Here is a 20546-nt window from a genome sequence, read left to right as displayed (position 1 = left end):
GAAAATTATGGGCATATTTGAAAAAAAGGAAAAAGCTAGATCATATACAGTTCTGATGTCATTTTGAAACGTTTCAATGTATATCTAGTAAATCAACACTATATTTTAAAATAAAGTATTTGTTAATTGAAGAAAATCATCCTGACAAATGAATCATGAAAAGAAAATTTAAAGAATATTAGTTATTTTGGTAATAGAGATAATAGGTTTGAAAACAAAACAAAAAACCTGTAAAAGGAAATTCCCTTTTTCAAATGTGAATGAAACTGTAAAACTCAGTGCAGTTAGTAATTAGTGTCACTTTTACTTCTGTGTAGCTCAGTTAGTAATGCCTTACCAGACTGGTTTATGCTCCACCACTCATTGAAACTGTTATTAATTTCACTAATGACATTACCTTCCTACCCTCCAAGTAGCTTTTTCCTACATCTCATCTTCTTCTGCATCTCTGTAGCACTGGAAATTTTTATCCCTCCTCCCTTGGCTTCCTTTATATTGATTGTACTTTCACTTTCCCTTTTCTCACTGAAACTAATTTCTTTCCTCTCTTTTTCTACCCTCTAAATGTGACATTCCTAAGTCTTATCCTTGTTCTCTTGCTTTCTGTACACTCTTTCTCTTGCTTATCTCATTCCATAGCTTCAGCTATTGTGTCTCTATGAAACTATCACATTTCTATTTTTAGATGCAGACATTTTAGCCTTGTATTTCCAGATAACTTCTAGATCTTTCTTTTGCATGTCCTCCAACTCAGTGCATCTAAAATTGAATTTATTTTCATTTTGTCAACTTAACCTCTTTCTCTTCACTTGCCTTTTTTTATTTTTATACCACCATCCTTTTAATCACCTAAGACTCAAACCTGAAAAAATTTTAGTTTTTTTTTTGTTTTTTTTTTTTAGCTTCTTTAGTACCCTATCACAGTTGCCAAATTCTGTTGATTCTTCTGTAAACGTGTCAATATTTATTGCCACCACTATCAGTACATTTTACCTCTACAAATAGTATCTCACCAACCTCAGTGCCTGTTGTTAAATGGCACACTCATGGAAATCAGTCCCAAGATACTAGGAGTTCAATAAATGATTGTTGAATGAAATTAAATGCATACATATCCCCCTGACAATAGAGGATGAATTTTGGCATTAGGTAGATATTTTGTTGTTGTTTTTTCAAAGTCGGATACATAATTCTCACAAAAATAGTATTTCTGTTAAGGTGAAAGGATTTTATATACATATCATCCTAAAATAGGCCTGTGTTTAATGAAACTTTATTGGATTTGTTTGTGGATTTAAATCTTTTTCCCAGATGTTTATAATTGATGTGAATTTGAAAAGCCAACTGTATTCCACACATTTTGTAGCTATACTTCTTAGTTACTCTTCACATTCCACTACAGGCATTTCTAATATGCTAACTTGTTAGGGACAGTATGCTGTATTTCTGTATCTGATGATAGAATCAGAATTTAATTTATACTTCTTATTACAAAGTAGAGTATATTTTGTAGAATGTAGTCTATTACATGAATTTTTATTCTGCCTGCTTGTTTTAATATGTCTTCATTTAAAAATAGAAAAACATTTGTTACTAGGTTTCATTATTTATGAATAACTTTCTCATAACCAAATCTATTAGACGTATATAGTGAAATAAAATAGTAATAATTGTGTCAAATCTATGTCCCAAAGTAGGGATCTCCAAATTTTTGACCAGGCCTCTACTATTAAGTTGTACAAAGAGGACACTAAGAAAAATCACTGTGGGAATATTACTGTAGTAAAGATTTTGCGCAAAATGTTAATTCTCTTTGATTAAGATAAAGCACTTAATATTGGAAAGAAGCTTTATGCCCAGCAGTAGGCAGAACTAAGGTCTTCTTTGTTAAAAGCAAATTGAGTGACCTCTTTGGGCTTTTCATCTAATTTCCCTGGTGCTGCTCCAGACGTTACCATTTGACTGGCAAGGGAACGAAAACGCGAAAAAAAAGAATTTCTTCAAAATTCTTGGAGCAAAAATCTCGTTTTGTCATCATGTCAAATAGGAAGGAAACTTAGGCCTATCAGCAACAAGAGAAAAACTAAAGAGACTGGTATTACTAAGAGACCAAATCCAAGGAGATAACTTGCCATGATATCTCATATATTTCATCATACCAAAACCTAGACCTATTGCTATCTACCCAGTAAATGTTAATGCCTGTGATTGTCATCTTTAGAGTGGGAAGAGAGAAGACAACTTGTAGGGCTTTTGTACTCCTCCGGTGGTTGGAGTATGCCACTAATGTGTCAATCTGTTTACAGAAATCACTGCACAGTCAGATGCTAGTGAAATTCGACAGGACTGGAAACCTACATTCCTTAGTAATGAAGAGTTTACACAATTAATGTTAGAGGTATGTCCAGATTTAATTTTTGAAAGTTTTATTTTTCTCAAAAAAGAAATCACAGAGTGACTTAATATACAGGTATACCTTCGTGATATTGAGAGTTGAGTTCCAGGCCACTGCAATAAAGCTAATATTTCAATGAAATGAGTCACATGAATTGTTTTGTTTACCTGTAGTCTGTTAGGGTGTGTAATAGCATTATACATTTAAAAAATTGATCATACCTAAATTTAAAAAGTTTATGGCAAAAAATGCTAACAATCATCTGAGCCCTCAGCAAGTCTTAGTCTTTTTGCTGGTAGAAGGTACTACCTCAGTGTCAGTGGCTACTAACTGATCAGGGTGGTGGTTGCTGAAGGTTGGGGTGGCTGAGGCAATTTCTTAAAATGAATCAACAATGAAGTTTGCCCCATCGATTGACTCTTCCTTTCAGGAAGATTTCTCTGTAACATGCTGTTTGATAGCATTTTACGCAGAATAGAACTTCTTTCAGAATTATAGCCAATACTCTGAAACACTGCTGCTGCTCAGTCAACTAAGTTTATGTAATCTCCTATATCCTTTACTGTCATGTCAACAATATTCACATCTTCATCAGGAGCAGAGTTGATCTCAAGAAACCACTTTCTTTACTCATCAGCAGAGCAACTCTTCATCAGTTCAGGTTTCTTAGGAGATTGCAGCAATTAGTCACATCTTCAGACTCCACTTCTGATTCTAATTCTCTTGCTATTTCCACCACATCTGGAGTTACTTCCTCCACTGATATCTTGAACCCCTCAAAGTTATCTACAGGGTTGGAATCAACTTTTACTTAACTCCTCTTAATGTTGATATTTTGATGTTCTCCCATGAATCACAAATGTTCTCACGCCATCTAGAAGGATGAATTCTTTCCAGAAGGTTTTCAGTTGACATTGCCCAGATCCATCACAGGAATCGCTATCTATGGGAGCTGTAGCCTTATGAAATGTATTTCTTAAGTAAGACTTGAAAGTCAAAATTATACCTTGACCCATGGGCTGCAGAATTGATGTTGTGTTAGCAGGCATGAAAACAACATTAACCTCCTTGTACATCTCATCTCCATCACCACTTTTGGGCAACCAAGTGCATTGTCAATGAGCAATAATATTTGAAAGGAATCTATTTTTCTCACCAGTAGGTCTCAATAGTGGGCTTTAAATATTCATTAAACTATGCTGTCAACAGATGTGCCGTCATCAGGTGTTCTGTCATCCAGGCTTTGTTGCTCTATTTATAGAACATAGGCTGGGTATATTTAACATACTTCTTAAGGGCTTTGAGACTTTCAGAATGGTAAATAAACATTGGCTTCAACTTAAAAGCCACCAGCTGCATTTGCCCCTGACAAGACAGTTAGCCTGTCTTTTGAAGCTTTGAAGCCAGCTTTGGCTTCTCTTCTCCAGCTTTGAAATTTCTAAATGGCGCCTTCTCCCAATAGAAGGCTGTTTCATCTACAATTAAACTCTAGTATTTACTGTAGCCATCTTCATCAATGATCTTACCTAGATCTCCTGGATCACTTGCTGTAGCTTCTACATCAGCACTTGCTGCTTCACCTTGCACTTTTGTGTTGTAGGGATGGCTTCTTTCTTTACACCTCATGAACTAACTTCTGCTCACTTCTAACTTTTCTTCTGTAGTTTCCTTACCTCTCTCCACCTTCACAGAATTGTTAAGTCCTTGCTCTGGATTAGGCTTTGGCTTAAGGGAATGTTGTGGCTAGTTTTTGATCTTCTATGCAGACCACTCAGACTTTTCTCTGTATCAGGAACAAGACTGTTTCACTTTCTTATCATACATGTGTTCACTAAAACTTTTCTTTTTTATTTACAACTTTGCTACCTGTTTAGTACAAGAGGTCTAGCTTTTGACCTGTCTCAGTTTTCAACATGCCTTCCTTACTAAGCTTAATCACATCTGGCTTTTGATTTAAAGTCAGAGATGAGGGACTTTTCCTTTCACTTGAATACTTAGAGGCCATTGTAGAGTTACTAATTGGCCTAATTTCAATATTGTTGTGTGTCTCAGGGAATGGGGAGTTCCAAGAAGAGGGAGAGGGGTTGGGGAATGGCCATTCAGTTGGTGGAGCAGTCAGAGCACATACAACATTTAAGTTCACCATCTTATGTGGGCAAATCACCATTATAGATACAATAATAATGAAAAAGTTTGAAATATTGCAAGGATTACTAAAATGTGATGCAAGAGACACAAAGTGAACATGTGCTATTGAAAAAAACAGCGCTGATAGACTTGCTTGACACAGGGTTGCTACAAACCCTTCATTTTGTTAAAAAAAAAAAACAACACCCAGTAACTGTCTAGTTGAATAAAACAAAGCACAGTAGAATAAGATATGCCTGTATAATTATATTATGGCTATGTAGCAAGCGTCTTTGTATACTTACTGGAGTCTTAAGCAAGGTAGAGTATTTTGCAAATTGAGTTATTTTTCTGTTTGTATTTTAGATGGGGCAATTGTATGATTAATTCTTTATATATTCAGCAGAAACGTTTCCATATGAAAATTTGTTGGAGTATAAATATAAACATTTAAGCCTATACTTTAAATCAGAAAAATAAGTGAGCAATTTTTATATAGTAACTCATTGAATCCTTGCAACACTCTTGTGAAGTAGACACTAGTATGTATGTGTCATAATAGCTAGTATTATGAAGTAGAAGTAGACAGTAGTATCTCTTTCTTGCTTTCAGATGGGGAAATTAAGGAATAGTTGCCTTCTTTTTTTTTGAGATGGAGTCTTGCTCAGTCACCCATGATATGCCCACTGCAACCTCTGTCTCCCAGGTTCAAGTCATTCTCCCACTTTAGCGTCCAGAGTAGCTGGGATTACATGTGGCACCATGCCCAGCTAATTTTTTTATTTTTAGTAGAGACGGGGTTTACCCTGTTGGTCAGGCTGGTCTCGAACTCAGCCTCAAGTGATCCACCCACCTTGGCCTCCCGAAGTGGGGATTACAAGCGTGAGCCACCGTGCCTGGCCAACAGTTGTTTACTTTTGACCCTGTTATGAAATAATAATACTGGCATTATTGTACTAAAGAATTTAAAAAAAAATAATTCATGAGTTTGCTCAAGTGATAAGATTTCTCTGTTAGCAAAGACTAGTTTGTTTGAGTCATTCTAGAAGATAGGCATCTACTGCAAATAAGTTCTTTGTGATATCCAGATCTCTTTCCCAAAGGGAGGGGACATGGGGGAGGATACCTTTTTTCTATAATTTATCAATTATATAGAGTTAGGGAAGGTTACTCTAACTCCCTGCTCTATAAATTATATATTGCAAGTACTTTTTCTTGTGCTGCAGATAAAAGGATTAATAAGATATACATGGTTCCTACCGGAGGTCATTATCCTTTTCGAGAGCTATTTAATTAACAAGAAATTAGGGTTTAGTATGTTAACCACTTTAAAAGAAGACGACTCTCTCTTATAGTATCTTTTCTGCTGTGTATCTTCTCCTTCTCTACTGGATCCTTCTTTCCCTTAGCCTTCAAATTTAATTGCTCTTTTTTTTAAATGCCTTCTCTTGATATTTGGCCCCCTTAGAACCGTTTGCCTTTTTCTTCCCTTCTAAAGTTCATGAGTGAGTGATTTGTAATAGTCTTCTGATTATGCACTCATTTTTAAACTCACTGTAGTCTGATTTGCCTTCCTGTTAACCTAACTTTTTGAAAATCACCAAAATTCATTTTTCATTTTCTTGTCTTAATCTCGTTTTATACCAAACCATTTCTCTCCTCTTCACTTTTTAATTCTCTCTTCCATTGATTCCTTGATGACAGCGTATTCTGTGTTCTCTATTATTTTCCCTTTTTAAAAAATTTTTATTTTTATCACTATTATGAGACAGGATCTCACTCTGTTGCCCAGGCTGGAGTAGAGTGACATGATCATAGCTCACCGCAGCCCCAACCTCTTGGGCTCAAGTGATCTCACCCCAGCCTCCCAGGCAGCTGGGACCACAGGCATGTGCTACCACACTTCGCTAATTTTTAAATTTTTTTGCAGGGATAAGGTTTCACCATGTTGCTCAGGCTGGTCTCAAACTCCTGGGTTCAAGTGATCCTCCCACCTCAGCTTCCCAAAGTGCTATCGTCACAGGCATAAGCCACTGCGCCCAGCCTTCTCTGTCATTTTCTCTGGCCTTTTTTTCTCTTCCTCATCCCATATATTTATAGATAATTCTTTCAGGATTTGTCTTTTGCAGATCTGATTTCTTCAGCTGTCACTTCTGTGCCTAGGATTCTCAAATGAAAATATGTTGTAGTGTACAAAGTACAAAATTGCTTTATTATTAAGTTTTGTACTCCCTGCTCTGACTTCTCTTCTGAAATTGAGCTTCACATTTCTCAATGCTTGCTCAGAGTACTTTCTTTATTCCTAATACAACTGATTTCATTCTGATTCCCATTAACTTCCTTAATTATTCCAAAAGCCACTATGATTTTCCTAATTATATTTTCTTTTCTCTCTAAATCCATTTTTCACCCTGCTTCCACACTGCTCTTAATGAAGCACAGCCCGTACTCTAAAATCTTCTGTTGGCTTACCATTGTTTACAGAATAAAATTCTTAATCTTAGCCTTGTATTCAAAACCTTTTATGATATGACCTCAGCCTAATTTTTCACCTTAAATTTCCTGCTACTCCCTTTTACTTTGTTCTCTGTATATCTCCTTACATTTCAAACATACACCTCTGTGTTAACATAGCCATGATAACAACAATGTGTTATTTTGTGTGCCTAAAAAACATTGTTGATGTCTTGTGTGCTTTGAAGATGTCAGCTTCTTCAAATAAGACATAATACTATATATACATGGTTCGATCATGTAATATACATAGTGATGAAGGTAGAGCATTGTCTCTGCCTTTTAGAGACTAGTTGTCTGATGGATGGCCAGAGAGAGACTTTTTTTTCTACGGAAGCATTTAAAAATGAACAAAGATACACACCAAGGTATTGTAAAGGGGGAAAGCTAGTATATATTTTCACAAAATATATATGGATATTTTTATATTTTATATTTTAAAGCTAGTATATATTTTATAGTGTATATATATAAAATATATGAGTAATGCATATATAGTACATATATATATTTTATAATATATATATAGTATATACTTTATATTTTAAAGCTAGTATATATTTGACAAAATATATATGGATATGGACAAAAAAATATGGATATTTTCATATGAAATCCCTTGTCATTTATCTCAGATTTTTATTTCTGTCCTGCGAAATACTTTTTTCTTTTCATTTAACATACCATTATGTTTAATTTCAGGCTCTTGATGGTTTTTTTTTAGCAATCATGACAGATGGAAGCATAATATATGTGTCCGAGAGTGTAACTTCATTACTTGAACATTTACCAGTAAGTATGAAGATCCTACAATCTACTTCTAATTAAAATGCGTATTTTAAATATTCTAAAGCACTAGGAAGTGGACTTTGAGAGCAATGTCGAATAGTGGTTAATGGAGTAGGGATAAGAGCTTTAAGTATGTCTTTGTTTTAGCTTGTGTTTTCTCAGCTCAGTCATAACTCTCTAATCTGTAGTAACTTAATATTCAACTACAGTTGTGCATCACTAAACAATGGGAGTATGTTCTGAGGCACTTTTGTCACTGTGTGAACATCATAGAGTGTAGTTATACAAACCTAGATGTATAACCTACTACCCACCTAGGCTATATGGTCAATAGCCTGTTGCTCTTAGACCACAACTTGTACAGCATGCTACTGTGCTGAATACTATAGGCAATTGTCACAAGTATTTACATGTTTAAAAATACTAAACATAGAAAAGGTACAATAAAAATACAGTATCAAAGACAAAAATGGTATACCTGTATAGGGCATTCACCATGAATGAAACTTGCAGGACTGGAAGTTGCTTTGGGTGAGTCAGTGAGTGAGTGATGAGTGAATGTGAAGGACTAAGACGGTACCATACACCTTTATAGACTTTATAAACACTGTACACTTAGGCTACTTTATATAAAAATTTTTTCTTCAATAATAAATTAACCTTAGCTTATTGTAATTTTTTTACTGTGTAAACTTAAAAACTTTTTAAAACTTTTTTACTCTTGTAGTAACACTTAGCTTCTTAACACTTTGGGATGTCAAGGCCGACAGATTGCTTGAGTTCAGGAGTTTGTGACCAGCCTGGGCAACATGGTGAAACCTTGTCTCTAAAAAAAAAAAACATAAAAATTAGCCAAGTGTCATGGCTTGCACCTGTGGTCCCAGTTACTCGGGAGGCTGAGGTAGGAGGATTGCATTGAGGCTAGGAGGCCAAGGCTAAAGTGAACCGTGATGGTGTCACTGCACTCCAGCCTGGGTTACAGAGCAAGACCCTGCCTCAAAAAAAAAAAGATTGTACAGCTATACAAAAACATTTTCTTTCTTTATATCCTTATTTCAAAAGTTTTTTTCTATTTAGAAAAACTTTTTTAAAAACTTTTTTACACATTTTTGTTTAAGACACAAACAGACCACACATCAGCCTAGGCCTATGCAAAGTCAGGATCATCAACATCACTGTCTTCCACCTCCACATCTTGCCCCATTGGAGGGTCTTCAGGAGCAACAACAGATATGGAGCTGTCATCTTCTACATTTATAGTGCCCTTTTGAAATACCTCCTAAAGGACCTGCCTGAGGCAGGTTTAGAGTTAACTTTAAAAATACATGTAAGGAGAATACTCTAAATCATTAAAGGTATAGTAAATATATAAACTAGTAGCATGATTGTTTACCATCATGTACATATGTACTGTATATGATTTTATGTGCTAAACTTTTATATGACTGGTGGCACAATAGGTTTGTTTACACAAGCATCACCACAAACACAAGTGTAAAAGATGAGTAATGCATTGATTATGACATTACAACAGAGACGATATCACTAGACAGTAGGAATGTTTCAGCTCCACTATAATCTAGGGGACCACCTGTAGTCATATATGGAGTCCGTTATTGACTGAAACATTGTTATGCATTGCAAGGCCATACCACTTTATCTGACCTCTCTTTTTCCTCTCTCCTTTATTCTAGTGCTAACTTTTTAGCATTTCCGTTCTGATCAGCGTGTTAAAAATGTTAATTTCAACTGAGAATGTCTTGAGAATAACTAAATTTCTGCTGAGATATTTGTTGCAATTAGGGCAATTTGTAAATACTTTTCCCAATAGAATTACTTATAAAAACACTCTAAAAATAGTAGATACAGAACTTTTTATGCTATGTGACTTTGAACTGCTAGTGTCATATTGGCCATATTTTAATTCCTTATCATTATGACCAAAAGGGTAGAGAATTAGAAAAGTATATTTTGTTTGATTAGGATTTGAGAACTGAGTGGATGTATGGCCACATCGAATATGATCAGCCTCGTTTAGAGATTTTAAGTATAGTGGTTAATGGAAAGTTTGACACCTATTAATTATAAAGTGGCAGGAGAGGCAGAAGAGTTGGGGGGGCATTGCTTGTGATCATACTGCTCTTGATACTAGCCATTCATTTTGTTTTCTCTATGAATATGAAACATCCTATGAAGGATGGAAAACAAGGGGAAGATAGTCATATTTTACTGCATAGTAGTAGAAGAAATTATTAGTAAGAAAGAATAGGCTGGGCACAGTGGCTCACGCCTGTAATCCCAGCAGTTTGGGAGGCTGAAGCAGGTGGATCATGAGGTCAAGAGATCAAGACCATCCTGACCAACATGGTAGAACCCTGTCTCTACTAAAAATATAAAAATTAGCTGGGTGTGGTGGTGCATGCCTGTAGCCCCAGCTACTTGGGAGGCTGATGCAAGAGAATCGCTTGAACCCAGGAGGCGGAGGTTGCAGTGAGCTGAGATCATGCCATTGCTCTCCAGCCTGGTGACATAGTGAGACTCCATCTCAACAAAAAAAAAGAAAGAAAGAAATAATAGTAGATGGAAAAACAAAGGCAAGATAGGTCACACCATGCTTTACCAAATAGTAGTAGAAGAAATTTTTAGTAAGAAATAATAGTAGAAAACTATAATCATTCTCAAAAAATGAAAATTTTAGTTTCTATTAATATTTCAAGTTGATGGCTTATTTTTCTATTAAGATGATGTATTAGTGTCTTGTCACACTCCTATAAAGGACTACCCAAGATTGGGTAATTTAAAAGGAAAGAGGTTTAATTGACTCTCAGTTCAGCATGGCTGGGGAGGCCTCAGGAAACTTAGAATCATGGCAGAAGGGAAAGCAAAAAGGGGAAGCAAACATGTCCTTCTTCACATGGCAGCAGGAAGGAGAAATGCTGAGCAAAAGGGGAAAAGCCCTTTACAAAACCATCAGATCTCAGGAAAACTCACTCAGTATTATTATTATTGAAGACAGAGTCTTGTTCTGTTGCCCAGGCTGGAGTGTGGTGTTGCAATCTCAGCTCACTGCAGCCTCTGCCTCCCAGATTCTAGTGATTTTCTTGCCTCAGCCCCTCAAGTAGCTGGGAGCAAAGGTGCACACCACCATGCTCAGCGAATTTTTGTGTTTTTATTAGAGACGAGGTTTTTCTCCATTTTGGCCAGGCTGGTCTTTAACTCCTGACCTCAGACAGTCCACCTGCCTCGGCCTCCCAAAGTGCCAAGATTATAGGCATGAGCCACTGCACCCAGCCATGCCTGAATTTTTAGTTCACTCCTTCAGCTCTAGAGGCTTTTCAGACTTCCAGAAGGATCCTTTATTAAAATACAGATATATTTTCGGTGTGGTTACCCCTTAAGGCATTATCAAATACTCCTTAGTCTAAAATCATTTATTGTACTAATAACTGTTAAACACAAGGTGTGGTGTTTATGTGCCTTGATTGGAAGTGAGACAGATAAAGGTGTAAGAGATAGGGCCCTTTTATTCACCTATAGGGCAACAAGACATAGACATTAAAATATAGTCATCCCTTGGTATATTTGGGGGATTGGTTCCAGGACCCACTACAGATACCAAAATTCATGGATGCTCAAGCCCCTAGATAAAATGTTGTATTTACATGTAACTTACGCACATTTTCCCATATACGTTAAATCATCTGTAGATTATTTATAATAACTAATACAATGTGAATGCTGTGTAAACAGGTGTTATACTATAGTGTTTCAGGAATAATGACAAGAAAAATACCTGCACATATTCATTACAGACACAACCATCCATTTTTTTTCCCCAAATATTTTCGATCCATAGTTGGGTGAATTCTGCTAAACGGGAAAATAATGATACAAGTAATAAATACTAAAGGAATCTTTTAAAATGTGGATTATGGTGTTAAGGGAATGCTTTCTTGAAAGAAGTGATTAGAACTGGTCTTTGACAGTTGAAGGAACAGATATTTGTGGGGGGGGGGAGTCATTTCACTTCATAGAGTGGGCTTAGAGGGCTAGAAAAAGAGAAGAAATGATGGGAATGTGTGGCTTATATGAAGAGTAGTATCAGGTTGATGCAAAAGTGATTGCGGTTTTTGTCATTAAAAATATGGCACCAACCTAATACAGTACACCTGTCTTTGCTGTTGTTTTTGTTTTTAAGCAGCAGAGCTCTTCAAACAAAATCTTTACAGATGCATAAAACAAAAACAGAATAAAAAGTAGAACTGCTTTAGTTTAATGCAGGGGACCGTGAGTCCTGCCTCAGCTCCTTTTCATTTCTCTACTCTCTAGTCCCACCTTTATAGTCCTTGAGATACTGTCCCAGTATCCCTAGGATTCCACAGAGCAGTTTGAAATGGAGAAAACCAGGTACAATGCATAGTAGCAAATGTAAAGTCATGGAAGTTTCCTTATCAATGGCACTTAAGCATAGGAACTATCTTAGGCATCTGTGATTCCACAGCTGTGGCACATTGTAGCCAATCTGATATTTGTCAAATTGCTATTGATTAATCATGATTAAAGCTGTATATTAGCAAGAATTATACTGCTTAGCATATTAGTTGCCCTTTTGAGGGGTTATAACTAAATGCAAGGCTTTTTTACAATGAGGTTCAGGATAAATGCCAGGAAAAGATTAAATAAAGGACACATTGGACAATTGAAATCACACCAAAGTAAAGTCTCCCCTTTATTTAGCTTGTGCCTATCCCTTTCTAATAGGATATACCACCATTGTTTACCATAGGTTTGAATATATGGTAAGGCTATGATTTGTCACCAGAGATTTTTCTTATTAACGCTCTTGGTCCCATTGTATGCTGAAATGTTCAAAATGTTTTGGTGAAACACAGCTTTGCAAATAATTTGTCAGGCTTTCAAGATCATATTGGTCATGGATCAGATGACATTAGTATCATCTCAGTCTTGTTTGTTGAGATTTGGTCTATAACTTGACATTGTTGGTTTTCACAGATAATTGAAAGTTAGCTTCTGTGTTTAATAGAGATTATGTACTTTTAAAATAATTGTCTCTTGAAACATTAAAGCTATTTTACTTTTTAAAATTTTCTTTTCAGTCTGATCTTGTGGATCAAAGTATATTTAATTTTATCCCAGAAGGGGAACATTCAGAGGTTTATAAAATACTCTCTACTCATCTGCTGGAAAGTGATTCATTAACCCCAGAGTATTTAAAATGTAAGTAGTAGCTGTTAAGCAGAAAAGTCAAATGTTATATTCAGTAGCATTATCCTTTTGCAAGTTTATGAAAAATACAGACTTCTTTAAATAACAGCATTACTCCATATGCCCTATTAAGTCCTTTTTAAATATTAAAATATATATAAAATGAAATTGTGACCGTATTAAAAATCCGAAATCTATTTCAGAGTATATTGAAATCCCATTTTATTTGTTATAATAAATCCTGGACTGCCGTTATGCCATAAAGCTGTATTTTATGCAAAAGTGAGACCTGGCAATATATTGTTATTAATTTATAAATGAAACCTTAGTGTATTTAATGAGAGAAAATTAAACATTCTGATTTTCACCATTGTTAACCAATTGGACACTCAAACTGGAAAAAATTTTTATGTTTCTTTTAAAATTATTAAATATAAAGATAAATTATCTACTTTATTAGTCATTTGTTAGATATATCTAATTTGCTGAACACTTGTGCTATATCATAAAAATGCCAAAAATAGTGAAAATAGTCCTTAACATCAAGAAACACAACATATTATGGTAGAATTAGACATTCTACTAGGTCCATTGCCAAACTGATTTGACCAGAGTACCTCATTTTCTTCATATATTACCCTGTATAAAATCCAAAATTGTGGCAGCAGTATATTTGGCCATTAGCTATTAGGTATCTTCTTTAAACACTTTTTTCATTATTTTTAAATGTGTCACATCTGCTAATACTGACATGTTAAAGATTTTTTGTATTTGATTCAAATTCTATAGCACACTGTCTGAAACTTCAGGCGTGCGCGTGCACACACACACGCACACACACACGCACACACGTTTGTATGTATGTATAACTTTGACAAGAGTGGATGGCCTTTCAGAGAGAGTTGAGAAAAATTAGAGAATTCATTGGAAGCCTTGTTTTAAAACCAAGTTTATATGACATTGACCATTAGGCCACTCTAGGCTGGTACTTAGAAAGATTTAGGCTGGATATAATAGACACCAACACCCACGAAGTCGTGGGTGGAATGGTATTGCTTGAAGTAAATATGTAAAATGAGGAGAGAAGAATTAGAAAGGGGGAGCCCAGTGGGGCACTGTGGCTCATGCCTGTAATCCCAGCACTTTGGGAGGCTAAGGCAGGTGGATCACTTGAGGCTAGGAGTTCGAGACCATCCTGGCCAACATGGCGAATCCCCATCTCTACCAAAAATTAGCCGGGTGTGGTGGTGCATGCCTGTAGTCCCAGCTACTCAGGAGGCTGAGGTAGGATAATTGCTTGAATTGAGGAGGCCAAAGTTGCAGTGAGCCAGGATCATACCACTGTACTCCAGCCTAGGCATAGAGTGAGACTCTATCTCAAAAAAGAAAAAAAAAAAAAAAAAAAGAAAAATGGAACCCTTTGGAGATAGCAGTAAGAAGACAAAGGAGAAGGCGTTTGCTTTGGAGACCCTACTAAGAATAGGATTGACTGGAGAACTAAATAAAAGCCTTTGGCAGGAAGAGCTAGGCTTCTGCTTCTAAGAACAGAAATGAAAATGGCAAGAATACTTAAGAAAAGTCTTAATTAAGTGGCTTGCTGATCTCCCTAAACAAGCGATATACAAAAGAGTTCTTGCCCCAGAAAAAAAGAAAGTTTTATGCCAAAAGAATAAACACAAGTTAAAACACAGGAAAAATTACTTAGAAAATTCGGTAGGTCCTTTTGGCCATAATGAAGGTGAGGTCGTACAAGTAGTATAATTTGTGTCTAGACAAGGAATAAGGACAGAATTATGAAAGACCTAATAGTTCATCCTAAGGAATTTGATTTTTATTTTTTACAGAGTAGAGAGCCAGTGAAGGAGATTTGGGTAAAAAAAGAAAAAAAAAAAATCAGGTAAATAATGGAAAGTCTTTTTGGAGGAGGCTAGGAAGAAAACTTGTTAAAAAAAAAAAATAATAATCAAGTAAATAGTGGAAAGTCCCTTTGAAAAAGGCTAGGAAGAAGACTTGCAGTGGTGGGCTACCTACCCCAGGCTTACCTGGCTTCTGCTTCATAAAGAGGCCCAGAGTCTGAGAGTTGAATGAGAGCCCTGGATTTCTGTGTCATAGTGGCTCAACCCAGGCTGTGCTCACCTGACCCGCAGACTTCCTACTATACAAATCAAGTGATAGCTTTATGGAGTTACTCCTCAGTTTCATTCCTAGGCTTCAGTTAAGCACAACCACAGATCTTATGGATCAGACCATTCTGATGACCAAGCTGGCCCTGCTGCCTGGTACAGTAACTATGATTACTTTTTCTGTGACAGCTCTTCTGACTCATTGAGGTCCAGGTCTTCATTGCAATGGAAGCATCTTTCACCAGCATCTCTGGCTTACAGAGATTGCCAGTACCTTGCTTACAAAAGTTGCTACCACTTTCATCATCTGGTTTGGGAGATTTAAAAAAAATCACTCAGGTAGAAAATTTTGGAAAGAACCAGACTGGAGACAAAAAGAAAAACCATTTAATCCTAGCGATAAAATTAAGGATGGGCTGGGCACAGTGGCTCACACCTGTAATCCCAGCACTTTGGGAGGCCAAGGCGGGTGTATCACTTGAGCCCAGGAGTTCAAGACTAGCATGGGCAATGTGGTGAAACAACATCTCCACAATAAAAAGAAATGCAAAAATTAGCTGAGTGTGGTGGCACATGCCTGTAGTCCCCACTATTTTGGGGGCTGAACTGGAGGATCACTTGTGCCCAGGAGGTAGAGGTTGCAGGGAGCGAGCCGCGTGCCTCTGCCCCCACCCCGGGGAAAAGGGTAGGGATTTTGTCTAAAAAAAAAAAAAAAAAAAAGGCCAGGTGTGGCAGCTCAAGCCTGTAATCCCAGCACTTTAGGAGGCCAAGGTAGGCAGATCACCTGAGGTCGGGAGTTTAAGACCAGCCTGATCAACATGGAGAAACCCTGTCTCTACTAAAAATACAAAATTTTCTGGATGTGGTGACGCATTCCTGTAATGCCAGCTACTCAGGAGGCAGGAGAATGCTTGAACCCAGGAGGCGGAGGTTGCCGTGAGCCAAGATCACGCCATTGCCCTCCAGCCTGGGCAACAAGAGTGGAACTCCAGCTCAAAAAAAATGAAAATAGGAAAGGATGGAGAGGAAAGTGTATGACTGTTAAGTGTGTAAACTCAATAGGACTTGATGTGTTAGTCTCAGGTGAGGAAGCGGCTAAGAATCATCAGTGGGGAAGGGTTGTTTGAAGAAGATAGATTTTGAACCTATTAGGTTAGATGATAAAGCCATTTATGTTGATAATGACTGAAGAATATAAGCCTGAAGTAGTGAACAAAGAGAGGTGTTAACTTATCCTTGAGTGCTGAAATAGTATGAAAGTAGTTATCAGTCTAAGAGTAATAGGCAGAATGAATCAGAGTGGCAGAATGTGGAGGCATAATGAATACATGTTTCAGTTTACCTAAATGCACGGTAATGTGCAACAACACTAAATTGGCAGGCTTCCTTGGTGAAATAAGTAGCAGGTCTTGGTGACAGATTAGGTTTGGGACTTGTGATAGGAAGAGAAGAGACCAAATTGATACGGTTTCTAACGGGAAATAAGCATACATAGACGAAGGGGATTTGAAAGAAATTCACTTTTAAATATTTTGAATTTAAGTTACTGATAATACACTCAACTGCAAATATCCTGAAAGCAAATGATAGGAAAGTTTGCTTACATAAAATGGAGAGAGATATACAGGATCAGAAGAACCTTTGTGAAAACCCCTAGTATGGAAATGTATTAGCAGAAGAGATAGGAATAGCCAATAAGGTAGGAAGGTAAATTTATGCTATGGGAATGACAAAGCATGACTTTTAAGAGGAGGAGGAAATGAAAAACCATCGAAGTTAACAATACAAATGTTAGTAATCGTGAGAAGAATAATTGCCGTAGAGGTTTAAGAATGAAAGCCACAGTGTGTGAAGTTAAGGGAAATGAATATAGGGAAGATGGAGCCCATAATGAAAAGGAAGGAGACCTGTAATACCAAAGTACTTAGCAAAACTCCTTTGTTTGAGATGGAAGACCTGAGCAAATTTAAAAGTAGATAATAAAGACCCTTGGCCAGGTGTGGTGGCTTTGTTGCCTGTAATCCCACCACTTGGGAAGTTGAGGCAAGAGGATCACTTGAGCTCTGGAGCTTGTGCCCAGGCTGGGCAACATAGTGAGACCCCATTTCTACAAAAAATGAAAAATTAGCCAGGCATGATGGCTCATACCTGTAGTCTTGGCTACTGGGGAGGCTGAGGCAGGGGGCTCACTTGAGCCCAGAAATTCAGTGCTGCAGTGAGTTGTGATCATGCCACTACACTGCAGCCTGGGTGACAAAGCAAAACCCTGTCTCAAAAAAAAAAAAAAAGGAAAGAAAGAAAGTAGGACCCAAAGGTGTAGATGCTAAAGGAATAAGGAAGAGTGGTGTGTCTCCTGGTCCTAGAGAAAACAGGAAAGACTATTCAAGGTACAGACAGAAGCATTCGCTTTAGAATGGGAAGCAAAACTTGTCTTTGAAAGTGAGTGAAGAATGAAAAGGAAGGATAAATAAAAATAGGGAAACATTAAGTTGTTTGCACCAGGAAATCTATTTTCTTTGTTAAAGACAAAGTGAGGTCATCTCCTGAACATACTTTGCATTTATGAACTAAACGTCATTGATGATTTCTTTTGGAGAAAATAATGGTTGTAAACTTAGACAACTTTTGTGATCTTATTTTATGTGATATATCAGTTGCTGTCCTAGATCACAAATATGTGATTTTAAAAATTTCTTTATTTCAGCAAAAAATCAATTAGAGTTCTGTTGTCATATGCTCCGAGGAACAATAGACCCAAAGGAGCCATCTACCTATGAATATGTAAAATTTATAGGAAATTTCAAATCTTTAAACAGTGGTAAGTTAAAATGCTTCTTTTACAATGTGTTTTAACTTGTTACTTTTCTTGCTTTTAAAGACATAGATGTTTGAATATCAGTAACAACTAGGTCTTACTGGCATAACTGATAATACATATTTCCCTATTGTTTTAGTATCCTCTTCAGCACACAATGGTTTTGAAGGAACTATACAACGCACACATAGGCCATCTTATGAAGATAGAGTTTGTTTTGTAGCTACTGTCAGGTTGGCTACACCACAGTTCATTAAGGTATGTTTCTAACTTTATTCCCTAAAGGAGATTTAAGTTCATATGCTGAGAACTGCCTGAAACTTTCTGCAGACATTGAGGTGGAATGGCTATGAGTCATTAAATATGCATGATAGTAACATTTTTGAAACAAGTTATCAAGACACTCACTAAATTGTAAAACTAATTTTTTAGTATATATCCTTTGCAGTTAACCAGTGATTATTATATATCAGTATTGCCCTACTTTTGTGGAAGATTTTAGGATGCCTTTGTGTATCGTTCATTATCTCTATTAAAAGGGAAAGTCCAAAAATGTAGGTTTTTGGAATCTTTATTTTTAGAAGGTCATTTTTTAAATTGTATTTGAAATGTCCAAGTGGCTCTAACTTGTCTTTTCAAATGTAAAATTAAGTATTTTATTTTTATTTCCTGGGTCCAACAAACAGATTGGTAAGTAGGGAAGTAGGAAAGTGAAATAGTTCAACCACTAGAAAGTGACTGGAAAGAAGCAGCCAGGCTAAGATTTAAAATTTAGGTGGGGCCAGGCACAGTGACTCATGCTTATAATCCCAGCACTTTGGGAGGGCAAGGCAAGAGGATTGCCTGAGCCCAGGAGTTTGAGACCAGCCTGAGCAATATGGCAAGATGCCATCTTTACAAAAAAATACAAAAAATTAACCAGGCATGGTGTTACACACCTGTGGTCTCAATTACTCAGGAGGCTGAGGTGGGAGGATCACTTGAGCCCAGGACGAGGCTGCAGTGAATTGTGTTTGCATCACTGTACTAGTTTGCATCTGCCTAGGTGACAGAGTGAGACTCTGTCTCAAAATAAAATTTTGGGACATCATAGTATAGGACAAAGTGCTGAATTAACAGACGATCTTAAACCAGTCTTGCTCGGTTTGTTTTGGTCTTATTAAATAATAGTTGTTAACATTTGAGTGCTTACTACATGCTGTGTATTTTATATTCATTATCTTATTTAATTCTTATGACAACTCTATAAGGTAGATGCTGTTAATGATCCCTAATTTTATGTTATGAGGAAACGGAGGCTTAGGGAAGTTAAGTTACTTGCTCAAAATCTCAGCTATTAGTGGTTAAACTGGGATTTGATTCTATTAATAATTATTTTTTTCTCAAAGCTCAAGCTCTCCACTATTACAGTGTGCTGCAGGTCATTCAGGGACACAGAGGCAGGATGTAATACATTGTTTAGTATGACTAGAGTGTAGGATTAATGCGTGGAAGGGGAAGAGATAGTGAGAGGTAAGGCTAGAAAAGTAATCCGAAACCAGAAATGAAATTTGTTTCTTTATTTCGTGTTTATTTCTCCATGCTGAAGAGATTTTAGCACAAGGAACCATTGGAAGTTTTTTTTTTTTTTACCAGGGAAGCCATATAATATTTGAATATTGGGAAGGTAATTGTGGTCCTAGAAGAGAAGATGAGTTGAAGGACAGGGAGTCTGGTGAACACTGTTAACAAATCAGTGATGGCAGGGGTCTAAACCAATGCACTCAAGACAGATGAGATGGAATTGATTTTTCAAATACTTGGATGAAATGGAAGGATTTAGTAGTGGCCCCTTAGATGATAAAAGGTAAAAATGAAAAAGTATGTTTTAACTATCAGCTTTCTAGACACTAGCCACTACACATGTATGGAATAATATGGAAAATTGTGTAACTGGGTGTGAGGAGTAAAGCAATCAGTTTATTTAAGACATACTGAGTTTGACATGTATGAAGACATTCAGATAGTTGGAAATATGGAACTGTAATTCAGGAGAGAGGTCTGGATTTTGAATAAGGGTTTATAGACATATATGAACGGAAAATGTCTAGTGAGAAGTACCGACCCAAAAGCTTGCATCTAAGGGTTATTTATTACCACATTCTTTAGTACTAGAAAATTAAAATGTGTTAACTTGTTTAGGGGCCTGCATTTTAGCTTACGCCTAGAATCCCAGCACTTTGGGAGGCCGTAGTGGGCAAGTTGCTTGAACCCAGGAGTTCAGGAACACCCTGGACAACATGGTGAGACCCCCATCTCTACAAATAAAAACACAAAAATTAGCCAGGCATGGTGGCGCATATCTGTAGTCCCAGCTACTTGGGAAGCTGAGGCAGGAAAATTACTTTAGCCCAGGATGTTGATGCTGCAGTGAGCTGAGATGACACCACTGTACTCCAGCCCGGGTGACAGAGTAAGACCCTGTCTGAAACAAACAAATAAGTATATACGTACATACGTATGTACGTACATACATACATACATACATACATACATAGAAACAACTAACTAACTTGCT

General features: G+C 36.7%; 1 protein-coding gene across 9 annotated transcripts in view; it reads left to right on the top strand.

The window, feature by feature from the left end:
• Positions 1-20546, top strand: part of CLOCK (clock circadian regulator) — a 115350-nt gene that overhangs the window by 64818 nt on the left and 29986 nt on the right. For 8 of the 9 annotated variants that reach the window (XM_032274241.1, XM_032274239.1, XM_032274237.1 and 5 more), the window contains 5 exons: positions 2307-2398; positions 7739-7828; positions 12943-13063; positions 17879-17992; positions 18129-18247. In XM_032274241.1, coding sequence (XP_032130132.1) covers positions 2307-2398; positions 7739-7828; positions 12943-13063; positions 17879-17992; positions 18129-18247 — 536 coding nt within the window. Of the gene's footprint in view, positions 1-2306; positions 2399-7738; positions 7829-12942; positions 13064-17878; positions 17993-18128; positions 18248-20546 lie in introns of those variants that run through there. The other variant, XM_032274243.1, reaches the window with a different exon arrangement.

Source organism: Sapajus apella, unplaced genomic scaffold (assembly GCF_009761245.1).
Source record: "Sapajus apella isolate SASKATOON/1434 unplaced genomic scaffold, GSC_monkey_1.0 scaffold5, whole genome shotgun sequence".
Lineage (NCBI taxonomy): Eukaryota > Metazoa > Chordata > Mammalia > Primates > Cebidae > Sapajus > Sapajus apella.
Note: the sequence above shows the minus strand (reverse complement) of the source record. Positions and strands in the feature narration are given on the sequence as shown.